This window comes from Oncorhynchus mykiss, chromosome 13 (assembly GCF_013265735.2).
Source record: "Oncorhynchus mykiss isolate Arlee chromosome 13, USDA_OmykA_1.1, whole genome shotgun sequence".
NCBI classification, from domain to species: Eukaryota; Metazoa; Chordata; class Actinopteri; order Salmoniformes; family Salmonidae; genus Oncorhynchus; species Oncorhynchus mykiss.
In genome coordinates, this window is record NC_048577.1 from 9,670,821 (window position 1) to 9,695,325 (window position 24,505).

At 45.9% G+C, this 24,505-nt stretch overlaps 1 protein-coding gene across 1 annotated transcript; it reads right to left on the reverse strand.

Annotated features, from left to right (window-relative positions):
- Positions 1–1,107: 1,107 nt before the first annotated feature.
- Positions 1,108–24,200, reverse strand: LOC118938201 (protein FAM83F-like). Its single transcript, XM_036940190.1, has 5 exons — positions 23,487–24,200; positions 14,016–14,183; positions 3,408–3,529; positions 1,999–2,729; positions 1,108–1,706 (listed from the first exon to the last, which is right to left on the reverse strand). Exons 1-5 carry the CDS (start codon positions 23,955–23,957, stop codon positions 1,657–1,659), a joined length of 1,542 nt encoding a protein of 513 aa, XP_036796085.1. The 5' UTR covers positions 23,958–24,200; the 3' UTR covers positions 1,108–1,656.
- Between the last annotated feature and the right edge of the window lie 305 nt (positions 24,201–24,505).

The following is a 24,505-nucleotide window of genomic DNA, read 5'->3' on the forward strand; positions in this document are numbered from 1 at the left end:
TCCAGATCAGCGTTTATGGTCAGTTGGGCCAGTGTTGAGCGAACAGTGGTCTTTAGTCATCAACACCTCTCATCGCCTTCCTGTGTGCCTCTGTACTTCCTGTTTCAGTGTTGCGCCACACACACATCGGTCCTCCCTTGCATCAGTTCCCCTCACGCCTGTGGTTCCTCTCTGTGGTTAGAGCTGTAGCAAACACCCAGAGAGGAGGGAGGGATGGGAGGGGAGTGTGTTTGAGAGAGAGAGAGAGAGAGAGTGTGTTTGAGAGAGAGAGAGAGAGAGAGAGAGAGAGAGAGAGAGGCTTAGAACTGTGCAAACACCCAGAGAGAGGGGGAGATAGGATGGGAGTGTGTTTGAGAGAGAGAGAGAGAGAGAGGGGGGGGGGGGCTTGGAACTGTGTAAACCTCCAGAGAGAGGGGGAGATAGGATGGGAGTGTGTTTGAGAGAGAGAGAGAGAGAGAGTGTGTGTTTGAGAGAGAGAGAGAGAGAGAGAGAGAGAGAGAGAGAGAGGCTTAGAACTGTGCAAACACCCAGAGAGAGGGGGAGATAGGATGGGAGTGTGTTTGAGAGAGAGAGAGAGAGAGAGAGAGAGAGAGAGAGAGAGAGAGAGAGAGAGAGAGAGAGAGAGAGGGGCTTGGAACTGTGTAAACCTCCAGAGAGAGGGGGAGAGGGTGAAGGGCAGAGAGAGGGGGAGAGGGTGAAGGGCAGAGAGAGGGGGAGAGGGTGAAGGGCAGAGAGAGGGGGAGAGGGTGAAGGGCAGAGAGAGGGGGAGAGGGTGAAGGGCAGAGAGAGAGCAAGAGGGAGAGAGAAGATGGGGAGGGGATACGATGTATTTGTGAGGAAGTGACAATGCTTGGTCCCATCAGCAACACAGTGCTCAACGAGTCCACCTCCCACACACACGTCAGAGCGTCAGAACAAGTGTTACAGTTACAGCTATTGAATCTATTCCGCTCAATCAGGTCTACAGCCACTAGATGGCAGACCAGAATCATCACTGTCTACAGTGCCGTCACTGAAGACAAAGGCATGACCACAGAAACCTTAAACCTCATCACACATAACTACCACTGGGAATCAGGCCACAAATGTTACACGACTAGAAAACTCAGAAAAACACGATTGTTTTTAATGTACTGAATAAACACACACTTAAATACCCATTCAGATCCATTCCACAACCCCCTTATCATTGACATACGTTGGTCACAGCATGAAACACACACATTAATTAATGACACATTAATGACATACAAGACTTCACAAGGCAACATGGCGTTATTCTTTACATGGTGAAATAAGAATCCCAGACTTGGTGCTCAGTGACACCGCCTCCTCATCCTGGTATCCATAGCGATGAAACCGCCAGGTCCACGTTACACTTTACGACGACGAAGACGTTACTTCAGACATGGACGCTCTTTTCCTCAAAAGAAAAACAACAACTAATGTTCCTGGGGGCGGCCAGTGGCGCTGTTCCATCTATCGCCGGTCTCTGCTTTCAGGACGGCTCTGTTTGTCCAGAGAATATCTCTGTACAGAGCAAGTACAATTGACACATTATAGTAATTATTGCACCAGATCCCAAAGGTATTATGGAGTCCCACAGAGAACCAGTTGAGTGGGGTGGTTTGAATCCGGAGTGACTCAGGTTTTGAATCAGGATGGACTACATTTGTTCTTTGTTGATGGCCTGCGGCTCTTCAAGCCTGCAAGAAAGAAAGAAAGAAAGAAAGAAAGAAAGAAAGAAAGGAGGGAGGGAGGGAGGGAGTAAAATAGTACAATGGTTAAATGACCTGAGATAAACAGAGAAATACAGGTATCAACATAACGACGAGAGAGGGAGAAGGAGAGGGAGAAGGAGAGAGGGAGAATGAGAGGGAGAAGGAGAGAGGGAGAATGAGAGGGAGAAGGAGAGAGGGAGAAGGAGAGGGAGAAGGAGAGAGGGAGAAGGAGAGGATCAAACTGAGCTAAAATAATGAGACAAGAAAAACAACTTACTGTCATTGTCCTGTGTGTTGACAGTCTGTTGAGAAGCACTCTTCAGGCTCGTTTTAAACTTCTTACTCTTCATTGGTTGTTTCACCATGACTTCAAGGTTATTCATCTCCTCCATACTATTGGTTCCCAACGATGTGGGGGAGGAGATTGGACTGGTTGCCGGGCTATCACCCCCGGTGTCCACGCTCTGATTGGCTGTCGATTTCCCCTTGAAGAGTTTTTTAAAAGAAGAGCGGGATTTCTTCTCCAAAATGCTGTTGGTTTTTTTGGGCCCTACCTTCCCGCTGTCGGGTGGTAGCGGGGTGAGTTGATCCAACCACTCGCTGTTCACCTGCATTAGTCCCTCAGGACCCGCAGTTATAGCCGTCTTTTCTATGCCTGGTAGATCCTGCAAGGACCCCATCAGTCCAGGAACATTATTCCCGTACACCAAAGAGTATTTGGGGTTGTGGTATTTATGTGCAGGCACCTGGAGATCACCTCCACGCAAGTTGCCTAGACTGACCTGGAATCTGGATGTGGCGGCTCGTAACTGGGGTTTTACAGGCTCCACTTTGAGCTGCGTGGCGGCGGCCATTTTGGGAGGTGGGCTGAGGTTGAACTCCTTGTAGAGGTCCAGTTTTTCGGACACGGCGTAGAGCTCGCAGAAGTCGCGGTCGAAGAAGTCGATCACCTGGCCAGTCATGACCGTGATCATGTTGCGGTCCATCCGAGACGAACTCCATGAGAAGCTAGAGGAGAAGAAGATCACAAGAACGATGTTTAGGTCTTCAATAAAGACAATAAACAGTGAAACACACACAGTAAGAGAAGCTAGGAGAGAAAGAACAGATATGTGTTATGTCTTGGAAATAAACACACAGTAACACACACACACACACACACGACAAAGACAGAGAGAGAGAAAGAGAGAGAGAGAGGAAGAGAGAGAGAAAGAAAGAGAGGGAGAGAAGGAAAGAGAGGGAGAGCGAGAGAAATAGAGGAGAGAGAGAGAGAAAGATAAAGAGAGAGAGAAAGATAAAGAGAGAGAGAGAGAGAGAGAGAGAGAGAAAGAGAGAGAGAAAGAGAGAGAGAAAGATAAAGAGAGATAGAGAGAGAGAGAAGAGAGAGAAAGAGAGAGAGAGAGAAAGATAAAGAGAGAGATAGAGAGAGAGAGAAGAGAGAGAGAGAGAGAAAGAGAGAGAGAAAGATAAAGAGAGAGAGATAGAAAGAGAAGGAGAGAGAGAGAAGGAGAGAGAGATAGAGACAGAGAGAAGGAGAGAGAGAGAGAGAAGGAGAGAGAGAGAAGGAGAGAGAGATAGAGAGAGACAGAGAGAAGGAGAGAGAAAGAGAGAAGGAGAGAGAGAAAGAGAAAGAGAGAGAGAGATAGAGATAGAGATAGAGAGAAGCATACAGCTACTTTCTCTCACCTGTAGGAGCCGAACATGACTTTGTCCCCATCCACCAGCATGTATTTACTACACAAAGAACCAAGGAGTCTACCGAAGGACAGACCCAACCCTGTCCCCTGAACTGTACGAGTCCTGATGTTCTGAAAGATACAACACACAGTAACATAAAGGGTTAAGGTAACCTGACACAGACCCAACCCTGTCCCCTGAACTGTACGAGTCCTGATGTTCTGAAAGATACAACACACAGTAACATAAAGGGTTATGGTAACCTGACACAGACCCAACCCTGTCCCCTGAACTGTACGAGTCCTGATGTTCTGAAAGATACAACACACAGTAACATAAAGGGTTATGGTAACCTGACACAGACCCAACCCTGTCCCCTGAACTGTACGAGTCCTGATGTTCTGAAAGATACAACACACACAGTAACATAAAGGGTTAAGGTAACCTGACACAGACCCAACCCTGTCCTCTGAACTGTACGAGTCCTGATGTTCTGAAAGATACAACACACACAGTAACATAAAGGGTTAAGGTAACCTGACACAGACCCAACCCTGTCCTCTGAACTGTACGAGTCCTGATGTTCTGAAAGATACAACACACAGTAACATAAAGGGTTATGGTAACCTGACACAGACCCAACCCTGTCCCCTGAACTGTACGAGTCCTGATGTTCTGAAAGATACAACACACAGTAACATAAAGGGTTATGGTAACCTGACACAGACCCAACCCTGTCCTCTGAACTGTACGAGTCCTGATGTTCTGAAAGATACAACACACAGTAACATAAAGGGTTATGGTAACCTGACACAGACCCAACCCTGTCCCCTGAACTGTACGAGTCCTGATGTTCTGAAAGATACAACACACAGTAACATAAAGGGTTATGGTAACCTGACACAGACCCAACCCTGTCCCCTGAACTGTACGAGTCCTGATGTTCTGAAAGATACAACACACAGTAACATAAAGGGTTATAGTAACCTGACACAGACCCAACCCTGTCCCCTGAACTGTACGAGTCCTGATGTTCTGAAAGATACAACACACAGTAACATAAAGGGTTATGGTAACCTGACACAGACCCAACCCTGTCCTCTGAACTGTACGAGTCCTGATGTTCTGAAAGATACAACACACACAGTAACATAAAGGGTTAAGGTAACCTGACACAGACCCAACCCTGTCCCCTGAACTGTACGAGTCCTGATGTTCTGAAAGATACAACACACAGTAACATAAAGGGTTATGGTAACCTGACACAGACCCAACCCTGTCCCCTGAACTGTACGAGTCCTGATGTTCTGAAAGATACAACACACAGTAACATAAAGGGTTATGGTAACCTGACACAGACCCAACCCTGTCCCCTGAACTGTACGAGTCCTGATGTTCTGAAAGATACAACACACAGTAACATAAAGGGTTATGGTAACCTGACACAGACCCAACCCTGTCCTCTGAACTGTACGAGTCCTGATGTTCTGAAAGATACAACACACAGTAACATAAAGGGTTATGGTAACCTGACACAGACCCAACCCTGTCCCCTGAACTGTACGAGTCCTGATGTTCTGAAAGATACAACACACAGTAACATAAAGGGTTATAGTAACCTGACACAGACCCAACCCTGTCCCCTGAACTGTACGAGTCCTGATGTTCTGAAAGATACAACACACAGTAACATAAAGGGTTATAGTAACCTGACACAGACCCAACCCTGTCCTCTGAACTGTACGAGTCCTGATGTTCTGAAAGATACAACACACAGTAACATAAAGGGTTATGGTAACCTGACACAGACCCAACCCTGTCCCCTGAACTGTACGAGTCCTGATGTTCTGAAAGATACAACACACAGTAACATAAAGGGTTATGGTAACCTGACACAGACCCAACCCTGTCCCCTGAACTGTACGAGTCCTGATGTTCTGAAAGATACAACACACACAGTAACATAAAGGGTTATGGTAACCTGACACAGACCCAACCCTGTCCCCTGAACTGTACGAGTCCTGATGTTCTGAAAGATACAACACACACAGTAACATAAAGGGTTATAGTAACCTGACACAGACCCAACCCTGTCCCCTGAACTGTACGAGTCCTGATGTTCTGAAAGATACAACACACACAGTAACATAAAGGGTTAAGGTAACCTGACACAGACCCAACCCTGTCCCCTGAACTGTACGAGTCCTGATGTTCTGAAAGATACAACACACAGTAACATAAAGGGTTATGGTAACCTGACACAGACCCAACCCTGTCCTCTGAACTGTACGAGTCCTGATGTTCTGAAAGATACAACACACACAGTAACATAAAGGGTTATGGTAACCTGACACAGACCCAACCCTGTCCTCTGAACTGTACGAGTCCTGATGTTCTGAAAGATACAACACACAGTAACATAAAGGGTTATGGTAACCTGACACAGACCCAACCCTGTCCCCTGAACTGTACGAGTCCTGATGTTCTGAAAGATACAACACACACAGTAACATAAAGGGTTATGGTAACCTGACACAGACCCAACCCTGTCCCCTGAACTGTACGAGTCCTGATGTTCTGAAAGATACAACACACAGTAACATAAAGGGTTATGGTAACCTGACACAGACCCAACCCTGTCCCCTGAACTGTACGAGTCCTGATGTTCTGAAAGATACAACACACACAGTAACATAAAGGGTTATGGTAACCTGACACAGACCCAACCCTGTCCCCTGAACTGTACGAGTCCTGATGTTCTGAAAGATACAACACACACAGTAACATAAAGGGTTATGGTAACCTGACACAGACCCAACCCTGTCCCCTGAACTGTACGAGTCCTGATGTTCTGAAAGATACAACACACAGTAACATAAAGGGTTATGGTAACCTGACACAGACCCAACCCTGTCCCCTGAACTGTACGAGTCCTGATGTTCTGAAAGATACAACACACAGTAACATAAAGGGTTATGGTAACCTGACACAGACCCAACCCTGTCCCCTGAACTGTACGAGTCCTGATGTTCTGAAAGATACAACACACACAGTAACATAAAGGGTTATAGTAACCTGACACAGACCCAACCCTGTCCCCTGAACTGTACGAGTCCTGATGTTCTGAAAGATACAACACACACAGTAACATAAAGGGTTATAGTAACCTGACACAGACCCAACCCTGTCCTCTGAACTGTACGAGTCCTGATGTTCTGAAAGATACAACACACACAGTAACATAAAGGGTTATGGTAACCTGACACAGACCCAACCCTGTCCCCTGAACTGTACGAGTCCTGATGTTCTGAAAGATACAACACACAGTAACATAAAGGGTTATAGTAACCTGACACAGACCCAACCCTGTCCCCTGAACTGTACGAGTCCTGATGTTCTGAAAGATACAACACACAGTAACATAAAGGGTTATGGTAACCTGACACAGACCCAACCCTGTCCCCTGAACTGTACGAGTCCTGATGTTCTGAAAGATACAACACACACAGTAACATAAAGGGTTATGGTAACCTGACACAGACCCAACCCTGTCCCCTGAACTGTACAAGTCCTGATGTTCTGAAAGATACAACACACAGTAACATAAAGGGTTATGGTAACCTGACACAGACCCAACCCTGTCCCCTGAACTGTACGAGTCCTGATGTTCTGAAAGATACAACACACACAGTAACATAAAGGGTTAAGGTAACCTGACACAGACCCAACCCTGTCCCCTGAACTGTACGAGTCCTGATGTTCTGAAAGATACAACACACACAGTAACATAAAGGGTTATGGTAACCTGACACAGACCCAACCCTGTCCCCTGAACTGTACGAGTCCTGATGTTCTGAAAGATACAACACACACAGTAACATAAAGGGTTATGGTAACCTGACACAGACCCAACCCTGTCCCCTGAACTGTACGAGTCCTGATGTTCTGAAAGATACAACACACACAGTAACATAAAGGGTTATAGTAACCTGACACAGACCCAACCCTGTCCCCTGAACTGTACGAGTCCTGATGTTCTGAAAGATACAACACACACAGTAACATAAAGGGTTATAGTAACCTGACACAGACCCAACCCTGTCCCCTGAACTGTACGAGTCCTGATGTTCTGAAAGATACAACACACACAGTAACATAAAGGGTTATGGTAACCTGACACAGACCCAACCCTGTCCCCTGAACTGTACGAGTCCTGATGTTCTGAAAGATACAACACACAGTAACATAAAGGGTTATGGTAACCTGACACAGACCCAACCCTGTCCCCTGAACTGTACGAGTCCTGATGTTCTGAAAGATACAACACACACAGTAACATAAAGGGTTATGGTAACCTGACACAGACCCAACCCTGTCCCCTGAACTGTACGAGTCCTGATGTTCTGAAAGATACAACACACACAGTAACATAAAGGGTTAAGGTAACCTGACACAGACCCAACCCTGTCCCCTAAACTGTACGAGTCCTGATGTTCTGAAAGATACAACACACACAATAACATAAAGGGTTATGGTAACCTGACACAGACCCAACCCTGTCCCCTGAACTGTACGAGTCCTGATGTTCTGAAAGATACAACACACACAGTAACATAAAGGGTTATGGTAACCTGACACAGACCCAACCCTGTCCCCTGAACTGTACGAGTCCTGATGTTCTGAAAGATACAACACACACAGTAACATAAAGGGTTATGGTAACCTGACACAGACCCAACCCTGTCCCCTGAACTGTACGAGTCCTGATGTTCTGAAAGATACAACACACACAGTAACATAAAGGGTTATAGTAACCTGACACAGACCCAACCCTGTCCCCTGAACTGTACGAGTCCTGATGTTCTGAAAGATACAACACACACAGTAACATAAAGGGTTATAGTAACCTGACACAGACCCAACCCTGTCCCCTGAACTGTACGAGTCCTGATGTTCTGAAAGATACAACACACAGTAACATAAAGGGTTATGGTAACCTGACACAGACCCAACCCTGTCCCCTGAACTGTACGAGTCCTGATGTTCTGAAAGATACAACACACACAGTAACATAAAGGGTTATGGTAACCTGACACAGACCCAACCCTGTCCCCTGAACTGTACGAGTCCTGATGTTCTGAAAGATACAACACACAGTAACATAAAGGGTTATGGTAACCTGACACAGACCCAACCCTGTCCCCTGAACTGTACGAGTCCTGATGTTCTGAAAGATACAACACACAGTAACATAAAGGGTTATAGTAACCTGACACAGACCCAACCCTGTCCCCTGAACTGTACGAGTCCTGATGTTCTGAAAGATACAACACACAGTAACATAAAGGGTTATGGTAACCTGACACAGACCCAACCCTGTCCCCTGAACTGTACGAGTCCTGATGTTCTGAAAGATACAACACACAGTAACATAAAGGGTTATGGTAACCTGACACAGACCCAACCCTGTCCCCTGAACTGTACGAGTCCTGATGTTCTGAAAGATACAACACACACAGTAACATAAAGGGTTAAGGTAACCTGACACAGACCCAACCCTGTCCCCTGAACTGTACGAGTCCTGATGTTCTGAAAGATACAACACACACAGTAACATAAAGGGTTATGGTAACCTGACACAGACCCAACCCTGTCCCCTGAACTGTACGAGTCCTGATGTTCTGAAAGATACAACACACACAGTAACATAAAGGGTTAAGGTAACCTGACACAGACCCAACCCTGTCCCCTGAACTGTACGAGTCCTGATGTTCTGAAAGATACAACACACAGTAACATAAAGGGTTATGGTAACCTGACACAGACCCAACCCTGTCCCCTGAACTGTACGAGTCCTGATGTTCTGAAAGATACAACACACAGTAACATAAAGGGTTATAGTAACCTGACACAGACCCAACCCTGTCCCCTGAACTGTACGAGTCCTGATGTTCTGAAAGATACAACACACACAGTAACATAAAGGGTTATAGTAACCTGACACAGACCCAACCCTGTCCCCTGAACTGTACGAGTCCTGATGTTCTGAAAGATACAACACACAGTAACATAAAGGGTTATGGTAACCTGACACAGACCCAACCCTGTCCCCTGAACTGTACGAGTCCTGATGTTCTGAAAGATACAACACACACAGTAACATAAAGGGTTATGGTAACCTGACACAGACCCAACCCTGTCCCCTGAACTGTACGAGTCCTGATGTTCTGAAAGATACAACACACAGTAACATAAAGGGTTATAGTAACCTGACACAGACCCAACCCTGTCCCCTGAACTGTACGAGTCCTGATGTTCTGAAAGATACAACACACAGTAACATAAAGGGTTATAGTAACCTGACACAGACCCAACCCTGTCCTCTGAACTGTACGAGTCCTGATGTTCTGAAAGATACAACACACACAGTAACATAAAGGGTTATAGTAACCTGACACAGACCCAACCCTGTCCCCTGAACTGTACGAGTCCTGATGTTCTGAAAGATACAACACACACAGTAACATAAAGGGTTATGGTAACCTGACACAGACCCAACCCTGTCCCCTGAACTGTACGAGTCCTGATGTTCTGAAAGATACAACACACACAGTAACATAAAGGGTTATGGTAACCTGACACAGACCCAACCCTGTCCCCTGAACTGTACGAGTCCTGATGTTCTGAAAGATACAACACACACAGTAACATAAAGGGTTATGGTAACCTGACACAGACCCAACCCTGTCCCCTGAACTGTACGAGTCCTGATGTTCTGAAAGATACAACACACACAGTAACATAAAGGGTTATAGTAACCTGACACAGACCCAACCCTGTCCCCTGAACTGTACGAGTCCTGATGTTCTGAAAGATACAACACACACAGTAACATAAAGGGTTATAGTAACCTGACACAGACCCAACCCTGTCCTCTGAACTGTACGAGTCCTGATGTTCTGAAAGATACAACACACACAGTAACATAAAGGGTTATGGTAACCTGACACAGACCCAACCCTGTCCCCTGAACTGTACGAGTCCTGATGTTCTGAAAGATACAACACACACAGTAACATAAAGGGTTAAGGTAACCTGACACAGACCCAACCCTGTCCCCTGAACTGTATGAGTCCTGATGTTCTGAAAGATACAACACACACAGTAACATAAAGGGTTATGGTAACCTGACACAGACCCAACCCTGTCCCCTGAACTGTACGAGTCCTGATGTTCTGAAAGATACAACACACACAGTAACATAAAGGGTTATGGTAACCTGACACAGACCCAACCCTGTCCCCTGAACTGTACGAGTCCTGATGTTCTGAAAGATACAACACACAGTAACATAAAGGGTTATGGTAACCTGACACAGACCCAACCCTGTCCCCTGAACTGTACGAGTCCTGATGTTCTGAAAGATACAACACACACAGTAACATAAAGGGTTATGGTAACCTGACACAGACCCAACCCTGTCCTCTGAACTGTACGAGTCCTGATGTTCTGAAAGATACAACACACACAGTAACATAAAGGGTTATGGTAACCTGACACAGACCCAACCCTGTCCCCTGAACTGTACGAGTCCTGATGTTCTGAAAGATACAACACACAGTAACATAAAGGGTTATAGTAACCTGACACAGACCCAACCCTGTCCCCTGAACTGTACGAGTCCTGATGTTCTGAAAGATACAACACACACAGTAACATAAAGGGTTATGGTAACCTGACACAGACCCAACCCTGTCCCCTGAACTGTACGAGTCCTGATGTTCTGAAAGATACAACACACACAGTAACATAAAGGGTTATAGTAACCTGACACAGACCCAACCCTGTCCCCTGAACTGTACGAGTCCTGATGTTCTGAAAGATACAACACACACAGTAACATAAAGGGTTATGGTAACCTGACACAGACCCAACCCTGTCCCCTGAACTGTACGAGTCCTGATGTTCTGAAAGATACAACACACACAGTAACATAAAGGGTTATGGTAACCTGACACAGACCCAACCCTGTCCCCTGAACTGTACGAGTCCTGATGTTCTGAAAGATACAACACACACAGTAACATAAAGGGTTATAGTAACCTGACACAGACCCAACCCTGTCCCCTGAACTGTACGAGTCCTGATGTTCTGAAAGACACAACACACACAGTAACATAAAGGGTTATGGTAACCTGACACAGACCCAACCCTGTCCCCTGAACTGTACGAGTCCTGATGTTCTGAAAGATACAACACACAGTAACATAAAGGGTTATGGTAACCTGACACAGACCCAACCCTGTCCCCTGAACTGTACGAGTCCTGATGTTCTGAAAGATACAACACACACAGTAACATAAAGGGTTATGGTAACCTGACACAGACCCAACCCTGTCCCCTGAACTGTACGAGTCCTGATGTTCTGAAAGATACAACACACACAGTAACATAAAGGGTTATAGTAACCTGACACAGACCCAACCCTGTCCCCTGAACTGTACGAGTCCTGATGTTCTGAAAGATACAACACACACAGTAACATAAAGGGTTATGGTAACCTGACACAGACCCAACCCTGTCCCCTGAACTGTACGAGTCCTGATGTTCTGAAAGATACAACACACACAGTAACATAAAGGGTTATGGTAACCTGACACAGACCCAACCCTGTCCCCTGAACTGTACGAGTCCTGATGTTCTGAAAGATACAACACACACAGTAACATAAAGGGTTATAGTAACCTGACACAGACCCAACCCTGTCCCCTGAACTGTACGAGTCCTGATGTTCTGAAAGATACAACACACACAGTAACATAAAGGGTTATGGTAACCTGACACAGACCCAACCCTGTCCCCTGAACTGTACGAGTCCTGATGTTCTGAAAGATACAACACACAGTAACATAAAGGGTTATGGTAACCTGACACAGACCCAACCCTGTCCCCTGAACTGTACGAGTCCTGATGTTCTGAAAGATACAACACACACAGTAACATAAAGGGTTATAGTAACCTGACACAGACCCAACCCTGTCCCCTGAACTGTACGAGTCCTGATGTTCTGAAAGATACAACACACAGTAACATAAAGGGTTATGGTAACCTGACACAGACCCAACCCTGTCCCCTGAACTGTACGAGTCCTGATGTTCTGAAAGATACAACACACACAGTAACATAAAGGGTTATGGTAACCTGACACAGACCCAACCCTGTCCCCTGAACTGTACGAGTCCTGATGTTCTGAAAGATACAACACACAGTAACATAAAGGGTTATAGTAACCTGACACAGACCCAACCCTGTCCCCTGAACTGTACGAGTCCTGATGTTCTGAAAGATACAACACACAGTAACATAAAGGGTTATAGTAACCTGACACAGACCCAACCCTGTCCCCTGAACTGTACGAGTCCTGATGTTCTGAAAGATACAACACACAGTAACATAAAGGGTTATGGTAACCTGACACAGACCCAACCCTGTCCTCTGAACTGTACGAGTCCTGATGTTCTGAAAGATACAACACACAGTAACATAAAGGGTTATAGTAACCTGACACAGACCCAACCCTGTCCCCTGAACTGTACGAGTCCTGATGTTCTGAAAGATACAACACACACAGTAACATAAAGGGTTATGGTAACCTGACACAGACCCAACCCTGTCCCCTGAACTGTACGAGTCCTGATGTTCTGAAAGATACAACACACACAGTAACATAAAGGGTTATGGTAACCTGACACAGACCCAACCCTGTCCCCTGAACTGTACGAGTCCTGATGTTCTGAAAGATACAACACACACAGTAACATAAAGGGTTATAGTAACCTGACACAGACCCAACCCTGTCCCCTGAACTGTACGAGTCCTGATGTTCTGAAAGATACAACACACACAGTAACATAAAGGGTTATGGTAACCTGACACAGACCCAACCCTGTCCTCTGAACTGTACGAGTCCTGATGTTCTGAAAGATACAACACACACAGTAACATAAAGGGTTATGGTAACCTGACACAGACCCAACCCTGTCCCCTGAACTGTACGAGTCCTGATGTTCTGAAAGATACAACACACACAGTAACATAAAGGGTTATGGTAACCTGACACAGACCCAACCCTGTCCCCTGAACTGTACGAGTCCTGATGTTCTGAAAGATACAACACACAGTAACATAAAGGGTTATGGTAACCTGACACAGACCCAACCCTGTCCCCTGAACTGTACGAGTCCTGATGTTCTGAAAGATACAACACACACAGTAACATAAAGGGTTATGGTAACCTGACACAGTCATAAACAAAACGCACGCAGACCAGCAAGATTCTCCATACACACAGAAAGACATCAACTCATGGGTGTTAAACCTCCCATGTCCAAACTACAATTAACATAGAAGTCTTTTCAATTTAAGATGCCCAAAAATCACTTGACATTTCATTTATTTAGCAGACGCTCTTATCCAAAGAGACTCACAGTTTTTCCTCACTGGTCCCCCAGGCATGTCACATGATCACACATGACACAGGGCCCTTGTACAACACATGCGTGAGTAGCCTAAGGCCTTCAATGCTCCTCTGCTTCAGGATGAGGGACCGTCTCTTACCCGCAGGTGCTGAGTTCCGACCTGCAGCCTGCAGCACATATCCAGGAAGTGCGGAACCCCGCTGACATCCAACAGGATGTAGACGGCCACGGAGCGCCGCGACGCTGCGTCCAGCAGGTCCTGCAGTATCTGGATGTCTGTCAGCAGGTCCATGACTATAGCTAACACCTGAAAGATACAAAGACAATCAAACTTTATTTAAAAATGGAATACAGTCAAACTTTATTTAAACACACATGGAAGCCGGGGTAATCAAATACAATCAAACTTGATTTAAACACACATAGAGGCAGGGGTAATCAAATACAAGCAAACTTTATTTAAACACCTGGAGGGAGAAACACAGCAAATACATTCAAATCAAGCTATATTTAATGGTCAACAACTAAATGAAAAAAACATACAATATACACAATGTATATGAAATATAGGTAGAACAATACATGGAAATAAAAAGTGATTAAGATCAATAGTTGTGAATCATATCGCTTGAAAGTCAATAAAACAATGAAAATCCTCCCTGACAAAAGGCCATACAACAATCACTGACTGTCAGGCTGAAAGCACAAGCTGGGCCTACAGAAAACACTTAGGCTTATACACTAAACCTGGGGTGTTATAAAGGCTTATAAACAGTGACATCTTATAAACAGTGCCATTCTTCAAACTTTTATGCCAATTCCTGCAATTCTGCACATTTTACAACGGAGCTGAGAGACAATGTTGCAGTTTTAAATCTAGTTTCCTGCAGTTCTAGGCATTGTGCCATGGCTGAGGCTGTGCTCTTTTTCTCAAACATCATAACAAAATAAATGCTGCTAAATTCATTGTTTTGTGACCTTTCAACTTTCTCCCTGAGCTTTAATGTTGGTGACTGTTAGTTCTCAGAGATGATACTATGAACAAATATATATGTTCATTATCTTTACTACATACTTTATATCTGCTTTTAGTGGTTTCAATTTACACTGAAAGTATTTTTTCATCCCTAAAATGATACATCTTTTTTTGATCCCCTATCTATTTGTATATATTTTTTACATTGTTTGGACATAGGGGCCTGAAAAAAAGCTTATGCTGCCGCCTACGTATTTCAATGGAAGAAAAATCCCTGTAAATGACCCAACACGTCTCCTAGTTGACCCAACACTGACCCAACACGTCTCCTAGTTGACCCAACACTGACCCAACACGTCTCCTAGCTGACCCAACACTGACCCAACACGTCTCCTAGTTGACCCAACACTGACCCAACACGTCTCCTAGTTGACCCAACACTGACCCAACACGTCTCCTAGTTGCCCCAACAGTGCCCCAACACGTCTCCTAGTTGACCCAACACTGACCCAACATGTCTCCTAGTTGACCCAACACTGACCCAACACGTCTCCTAGCTGACCCAACACTGACCCAACACGTCTCCTAGTTGACCCAACACTGACCCAACACGTCTCCTAGTTGACCCAACACTGACCCAACACGTCTCCTAGTTGACCCAACACTGACCCAACACGTCTCCTAGTTGCCCCAACACTGACCCAACACGTCTCCTAGCTGACCCAACACTGACCCAACACGTCTCCTAGTTGACCCAACACTGACCCAACACGTCTCCTAGTTGCCCCAACACTGACCCAACACGTCTCCTAGTTGACCCAACACTGACCCAACACGTCTCCTAGCTGACCCAACACTGACCCAACACGTCTCCTAGCTGACCCAACACTGACCCAACACTGACCCAACACGTCTCCTAGTTGCCCCAACACTGACCCAACACGTCTCCTAGTTGCCCCAACACTGACCCAACACGTCTCCTAGCTGACCCAACACTGACCCAACACGTCTCCTAGTTGACCCAACACTGACCCAACACGTCTCCTAGTTGCCCCAACACTGACCCAACACGTCTCCTAGTTGACCCAACACTGACCCAACACGTCTCCTAGTTGCCCCAACACTGCCCCAACACGTCTCCTAGCTGACCCAACACTGACCCAACACGTCTCCTAGTTGACCCAACACTGACCCAACACGTCTCCTAGCTGACCCAACACTGACCCAACACGTCTCCTAGTTGACCCAACACTGACCCAACACGTCTCCTAGTTGACCCAACACTGCCCCAACACGTCTCCTAGTTGACCCAACACTGACCCAACACGTCTCCTAGTTGCCCCAACACTGACCCAACACGTCTCCTAGTTGACCCAACACTGACCCAACACGTCTCCTAGTTGCCCCAACACTGACCCAACACGTCTCCTAGTTGACCCAACACTGACCCAACACGTCTCCTAGTTGCCCCAACACTGACCCAACACGTCTCCTAGCTGACCCAACACTGACCCAACACGTCTCCTAGTTGACCCAACACTGACCCAACACGTCTCCTAGCTGACCCAACACTGACCCAACACGTCTCCTAGTTGACCCAACACTGACCCAACACGTCTCCTAGTTGACCCAACACTGCCCCAACACGTCTCCTAGTTGACCCAACACTGACCCAACACGTCTCCTAGTTGCCCCAACACTGACCCAACACGTCTCCTAGCTGACCCAACACTGACCCAACACGTCTCCTAGTTGACCCAACACTGACCCAACACGTCTCCTAGTTGCCCCAACACTGACCCAACACGTCTCCTAGTTGACCCAACACTGACCCAACACGTCTCCTAGTTGCCCCAACAGTGCCCCAACACGTCTCCTAGCTGACCCAACACTGACCCAACACGTCTCCTAGTTGACCCAACACTGACCCAACACGTCTCCTAGCTGACCCAACACTGACCCAACACGTCTCCTAGTTGACCCAACACTGACCCAACACGTCTCCTAGTTGCCCCAACACTGATCCAACACGTCTCCTAGTTGACCCAACACTGACCCAACACGTCTCCCAGTTGACCCAACACGTCTCCTAGTTGCCCCAACACGTCTCCTAGTTTCCCCGAAGCTGCCAGGCTGGCAGAGACAAAGCAGAGACAGAGACAGGTATGTGGGGAGGGGTGTGTAACACAACAAAACCCCTTGAGGAAGGAACTAGAAAGTGGAATCTCAACTATTATCTTTCCTCAGAACTGGTTCTGTCCTGCTTAGCTTTTACTTTCTGTTTGATATGGGGAATTATTGAAAGAGTATGAATTTCCATGGACCTAGAACTCTCTGAAGCAGGTTGAGACCGATACACTGACTTGAATGTGTCCACAAGATAACACTGCCTTTTCAGTCTGCATCACAACAAGGAGTGGAGGTTTATATAGTTCCTGTGATATAGGAATTCCTTGTACACAAAACGATATGGGCATAATAAACTCTACTGGGAGTAAGATAAGAAAGACACATTCACTTCCAGTGACAGAATGTGAAACTAAAGCCTTGTTCACACTGCAGGCCTTAATGCGGACTGTCCAAACAGCCAGTTACAAGTGACCAAATCCGATTTGTGTGTGTTCAGACGGCAGTCATTTGCTGACATGGCTATGCTAGTTGTCATAGTAACGACGGGTGTGTGCGCAGTGGTGTAGGTTGATTGGTGGTGGCACTCATGCTTCCTGTTAATCAGGAGATATGTAGCAGGCCCAGGTGACAATAATGCCATGGATGTTTCCCTGTTGCTCTGAAATGTTCCAAATCATAGTGAACACTCTTTTGTTTATTATCGAACCCTCAAAAGGACAAGACGATACAACTTTCATAACAAGGTGGTTTGGAAGGGCCTACCAAGGTGGTTTGGAAGGGCCTACCAAGGTGGTTTGGAAGGGCCTACCAAGGGGGTTTGGAAGGGCCTACCGAGGTGGTTTGGAAGGGCCTACCAAGGTGGTTTGGAAGGGCCTACCGAGGTGGTTTGGAAGGGCCTACCAAGGGGGTTTGGAAGGGCCTACCGAGGTGGTTTGGAAGGGCCTACCAAGGTGGTTTGGAAGGGCCTACCAAGGTGGTTTGGAAGGGCCTACCGAGGTGGTTTGGAAGGGCCTACCAAGGTGGTTTGGAAGGGCCTACCAAGGTGGTTTGGAAGGGCCTACCGAGGTGGTTTGAAAGGGCCTACCAAGGTGGTTTGGAAGGGCCTACCTACCGAGGTGGTTTGAAAGGGCCTACCAAGGTGGTTTGGAAGGGCCTACCAAGGTGGTTTGGAAGGGCCTACCGAAGTGGTTTGAAAGGGCCTACCAAGGTGGTTTGGAAGGGCCTACCAAGGTGGTTTGGAAGGGCCTACCAAGGTGGTTTGAAAGGGCCTACCGAGGTGGTTTGGAAGGGCCTACCAAGGTGGTTTGAAAGGGCCTACCAAGGTGGTTTGAAAGGGCCTACCAAGGTGGTTTGAAACGTGGCTTGAAATATCCGATTCTCAACCAGCATGCCTACACAAGCTTTATTCTGGAGACCACCTCAGCAATGTGAACAAGGCTCAACCAGCATGCCTACACAAGCTTTATTCTGGAGACCACCTCAGCAATGTGAACAAGGCTCAACCAGCATGCCTACACAAGCTTTATTCTGGAGACCACCTCAGCAATGGGAACAAGGCTCAACCAGCATGCCTACACAAGCTTTATTCTGGAGACCACCTCAGCAATGTGAACAAGGCTCAACCAGCATGCCTACACAAGCTTTATTCTGGAGACCACCTCAGCAATGGGAACAAGGCTCAACCAGCATGCCTACACAAGCTTTATTCTGGAGACCACCTCAGCAATGTGAACAAGGCTCAACCAGCATGCCTACACAAGCTTTATTCTGGAGACCAACTCAGCAATGGGAAAGGGTGGAGGAGGAAAGGGTTTCTTCATTCACATGAATGTTCTCATTCAGACAAGGAAAAGGCTGTATGCTGACATGACATTCTCCAGAGGAAACATGCTGAGTGAAGTGTTCTGTGTTGTAACAACGGGGCCTGTGTTGTGTTCACAAAGCCTGGTACAGTAGGAGTGTTGACCCGCGTGGCCTTTTAGATCATAATGGACCGGGGAGACCTGATCCTAGATCAGCACTCCTACTCTAACACGTACACTCTATCAGTACGGGCAAAGAGAAACAACAAGTAACAGTATGAAATAATTCAAGTTAAAACCTACAAAACCACAATGTCTTCCATCTAACAGTAGCCGCAACAAAATGCACTCACTGTTAATGCCATCCATGCAAATGTTGTGATGTGGATTACACAGTAATCTATTGTACTGTATGTAGATGAAGACAACCACAGTATGCTAAACTAAACACACCACACCTGATTATGTAGGTCCCTGTATCACTACTGTGTGTGTGTGTGTGTGTGTGTGTGTGTGTGGACGTGTTTAACTATACATGAGGGGACCAGAAGTCTCCACAAGAATAGTAAACAAACAAAAATGTGACCAACTGGGGACATTTAGTTGTTTCTAGGGGGTTTAAGGTTAAGGTTAGAAATAGTGTTAGGGTTAGATTTACGTTAAGGGTTAGAGTTAGGAGCTAGGGTTAGGTTAGGGTCAGGTTTTCGGTTAGGGTAAGAGTACGGGTTAGGGTTAGGTTTAGGGTTACATTTACATTAAGGGTTAGAGTTAGGAGCTAGGGTTAGGTTAGGGTCAGGTTTTCGGTTAGGGTAAGAGTACGGGTTAGGGTTAGGTTTAGGGTTAGAATTACATTAAGGGTTAGAGTTAGGAGCTAGGGTTAGGTTAGGGTCAGGTTTTCGGTTAGGGTAAGAGTACGGGTTAGGGTTAGAATTACATTAAGGGTTAGAGTTAGGAGCTAGGGTTAGGTTAGGGTCAGGTTTTCGGTTAGGGTAAGAGTACGGGTTAGGGTTAGGTTTAGGGTTAGAATTACATTAAGGGTTAGAGTTAGGAGCTAGGGTTAGGTTAGGGTCAGGTTTTCGGTTAGGGTAAGAGTACGGGTTAGGGTTAGAATTACATTAAGGGTTAGAGTTAGGAGCTAGGGTTAGGTTAGGGTCAGGTTTTCGGTTAGGGTAAGAGTACGGGTTAGGGTTAGGTTTAGGGTTAGAATTACATTAAGGGTTAGAGTTAGGAGCTAGGGTTAGGTTAGGGTCAGGTTTTCGGTTAGGGTAAGAGTACGGGTTAGGGTTAGGTTTAGGGTTAGAATTACATTAAGGGTTAGAGTTAGGAGCTAGGGTTAGGTTAGGGTCAGGTTTTCGGTTAGGGTAAGAGTACGGGTTAGAGTTAGAATTACATTAAGGGTTAGAGTTAGGAGCCAGGGTTAGGTTAGGGTCAGGTTTTCGGTTAGGGTAAGAGTACGGGTTAGGGTTAGGTTTAGGGTTAGAATTACATTAAGGGTTAGAGTTAGGAGCCAGGGTTAGGTTAGGGTCAGGTTTTCGGTTAGGGTAAGAGTACGGGTTAGGGTTAGGTTTAGGGTTAGAATTACATTAAGGGTTAGAGTTAGGAGCTAGGGTTAGGTTTAGGGTTAGGTTTAGGGTTAGGGTAAGAGTACGGGTTAGGGTTAGGTTTAGGGTTAGAATTACATTAAGGGTTAGAGTTAGGAGCTAGGGTTAGGTTAGGGTCAGGTTTTCGGTTAGGGTAAGAGTACGGGTTAGGGTTAGGTTTAGGGTTAGAATTACATTAAGGGTTAGAGTTAGGAGCCAGGGTTAGGTTAGGGTCAGGTTTTCGGTTAGGGTAAGAGTACGGGTTAGGGTTAGGTTTAGGGTTAGAATTACATTAAGGGTTAGAGTTAAGAGCTAGGTTTAGGGTTAGGTTTAGGGTTAGGGTAAGAGTACGGGTTAGGGTTAGGTTTAGGGGTTAGGGAAAATAGGATTTTGAATAGGACTGAATTGTGTGTCCCCACAAGGTTGGCTGTACAAGACTGTGTGTGTTTGTGGAAAAGGAGGGCTGAACAGGCCCCCATTAACATTGACGGGGCTGAAGTGGAGCGGGTCGAGAGTTTCAAGTTCCTTGGTGTCCACATCACCAACGAACGATCATGGTCCAAACACACCAAGACAGTTGTGAATAGGGCACCACAACACCCTCCCCCCCAGGATTTGGCATGGGTCCCCAGATCCTCAAAAAGTTATACAGCTGCATCATCGAGAGCATCCTGGCCGGTTGCATCACTACCTGGTATGGCAACTGCTCGGCATCTGGCCGTAAGGCACTACAGAGGGTATTGAGTACGGACAAGTACATCACTGGGGCAAAGCTTCCTGACATCCAGCACCTCCATACAAGGCAGTGTCAGAGGAAGGCCCCAAAAAATGGTCAAAGGCTCCAATCACCCAAGTCATAGACTGTTCTCTCTGCTTACCACACGGTAAGCGGTACCGGAGCGCCAAGTCTGGGTCCAAAAGGCTCCTTAACAGCTTCTACCCCCAAACATAAGACTGATGATCAATTAATCAAATGGCCACCAGACTATTTACATTAACCCTTGTTATTGTTATGTAATTTTCTTGTGTTCTTTATTTTATAAATTGTTGTACTTTTTTTATTTACTTAACTCTTTCTATAACTGCATTGTTGGTTAAGGTCTTGTCAGTAAGCCTTTCACAGTAAGGTCTACACCTGCTGTATTCAGCGCATGTCACACAAACTATTTGACTTGATGTGTGGGTGGTGTGTACTTCCAACCACATTCTCTCCATTTCTCCTAACATTAAACAAACTGCTTCTAAGCTTCAGGCTGCGGTGTTCCATGAAATCCTGTTTGGCATACACACACACCTGAGAAATGACTTTCATATGTTCTCATTCACTCACTTGACAGGTAGGTGAACTAGAAGTAGGGTGAAGTTGCCACTAGGAGCTGATCTTGGATCAGTTCGACATTTCTCCCACTAATGGTTAAGGTTAGGATCAGGGGAGGGGAAGCTGATCCTAGATCTGTACCTAGAGGAAACTTCAGCCCAGAGCTACCCAGGGGAATCCCCTGTAGGTATAAATAGACAGTGCCTAGCACATGTACATGACATTGTAGAGGCTACCTGCCGCCCTGTGACCTCACATTAACACACTGTCATATATGTAACATACGGTATATGACATAGGCCCAGGTTTAACATGTCATCATACTTCTGTAACAATATACTGTAATATACTGTAATCATTTTTCACATGTTTTATTTAACCTTGATTTAACTAGGCAAGTCAGTTAAGAACAAATTCTTATTTACAATGACGGCCAAAACCAAACCGGACCAAGACACAATGTGATTGTGTGTTGTTCTAAGACCCAGTTGTACAAAGGGAGGAAATTAGTCATGGTTTGACTGCCTGACTAACTGACTGCCTGACTAACTGACTGACTGACTTGCTGATTGGGTGGCTCTGACTGGATGACTCACTGGCTGACTGGTTGACTGACTGGGTCAAGATGGGTGGGTCCAAAATGACTCAGTCGCTAGTGACATGATAAAACAAACGTCGCTAAAGGCAACTGAACTAAGCAGCTCTGACTCCAGTTCACCCTGTTATGTGCTGCCAACATGCTGAGGGATTTGTTCATTCATTACAATGGAATAGAACCCCCTTTATCTCTCCTGTGTGCTGTTTTAATGGGAGGTTGTACGCATCCACACAGGGTGGAAAGTACAGACAGTGTGTGTGTGTGTGTGTGTGTGTCTTTGTATATGTGTCCTCTGAATAGCCTAATCATGAAAGCTAGCCTAACTTTAATTGACATGACAGAATGTTTCCTGTGTAATACGGAAATCAGCTGTTCGTTCAATGAGGGCATTCAACAATGATATACGTCATCAGACAGGAATCATGGCCCGTGGATGATCCCCCAAGTTTACGTGGATGATCCCCCAAGTTTACTGGAAATAATAATAATAACACAATAAAAAGTTAATTGTTGGACGTAAAAGACTGTAAAAACACCAGCCAATCAGCGCCAAGTGATTTACATTTAAGAAATATGTTCCCAGGAATTCCCGCGCGTAACAGAGAGACACGTGATCGAATATAAACGTAAGCAAGGTTTGAAATTATTATGTTTTAGTCAAAAAATACATCTGTTTGGACTTCTTGCGGTCAATTTGCAGTTATTAAATTATTTGTAATTATGTTCAGGCCTCTCGACAATCCTCTCAGCATAAAAAATATCGTCCCGCGGTTGAATCTAGTTGATGACAAGTTTAAACACTTACTTCAATATGCCCCTGCTGATGCACGGACGCACACACACACACACACACACACACACACACACACACACACTTTATTTTTCACTCCGCTGAGACACGCCTCTAATAATCAGTCGTTTATTCGGGCAATCCATCCATTCTCTCTATTCAATCACCGCCTCTCCGCTAACCTCCCCAGATTTCCCTCCACATTTGAGGTTCTCTGATAAATTACTATATAAATTACTTTCCCATGAAAAAAAATGGCTTCATGAGTTAGATTCTTACCTCACATTTGAGATACATAGGCCAGGGCTATCACTATCCCAATAATAAACCAATACAACACAGTCATTAGTCCTGCGTTATTCAGTTAATCACTATGTCGTTACATCATTATTGAACAGTATATACCCACAGTTCACCTTGGTAGCTTCTTGGATCAGCCTACGAATGACCTCCTTGATGTGCGGTCCGTTCTCTTTTGGCGGGTGCGTGTGAACCGCCACGCGTGTGACCCCCTTGAACAAACCCCCGTTGGGCCAACCGAGATCCAACGGCGGTACCTCTGTATCCGACATCTGCGGCCAGTACGTCGAATGGTGGCCCGAGTTCGCTTTGGAATCGTCGGGTTTCGCTTTTAATTCTCCGCACTTCTCTTCATCTTCAGTGTCATATTCTTTGAAAGTGTTCCTTATCGTTTTAATATCACGGGCCGAGAGAAAGTCTTTCACTTTGTCCTCTTTCAGTCGCATTTTGAAAGCGCCGTCACCGTTTTTGAGCAGTTGTTCAACCGCCGCTCGTTGTTCTTCGCTGTAGTAAAACTCCGGTTTGGACTCCGGGACGTTCTCTTTGATGTGGCCGTCCTCCATGCATGTTAGCTGGGACTCGGCCATGGCTGGACACCGCTGTGTCACCGCTGGACTGAAGCCTATGTGTAAAGTCGCACAACCGCTACCGTGTGATTTTAAAAGGATCCGGGAGATACACGGTTACCTACCTACCTACCTAGGCTACCTGTGTGACGTTTGACTTTGACAGCTAACCTCAAATGCTGCGTTCAGAAAACTGGGAACGTGGAACCCGGAAATCTCCGACTTCAGTGCATTCCATACAACTGGGAACTCTGGGGGAAAAACGAGCTCCATCTGTAAAAAAATGTTTTTGAATGGTCATCCAAATCTGAATTCCAAGTCTGAAACTCGGGCATCCTAGAGCTACTTGAATTACGATTTGGATGACCATTCAAACGCGCATTATTTTCCAAGTTCCCAGTTGTCGTGAACGCGCATTACCTGCCATAGGGGCGGAACGATACCTTATATAATAAATACCTTATTATATGACGGAAATCACCCTATGGAAGCGCCCAACGCGTATGTGGCTATCATGCACTGACTGTCAGATTGTGATTATTGTTGGACTTCGAACAACCCAGATATTT

Coding starts and splice junctions, on each gene's coding strand:
- LOC118938201 (XM_036940190.1), bottom strand. CDS start 23,957: ATGGCCGAGTCCCAGCTAACATGCATGGAGGACGGCCACATCAAAGAG. Junction 14,184..23,486: donor TGATCCAAGAAGCTACCAAG/GTGAACTGTGGG, acceptor TGTATCTTTCAG/GTGTTAGCTATAGTCATGGA. Junction 3,530..14,015: donor TCGGAACTCAGCACCTGCGG/GTAAGAGACGGT, acceptor TGTATCTTTCAG/AACATCAGGACTCGTACAGT.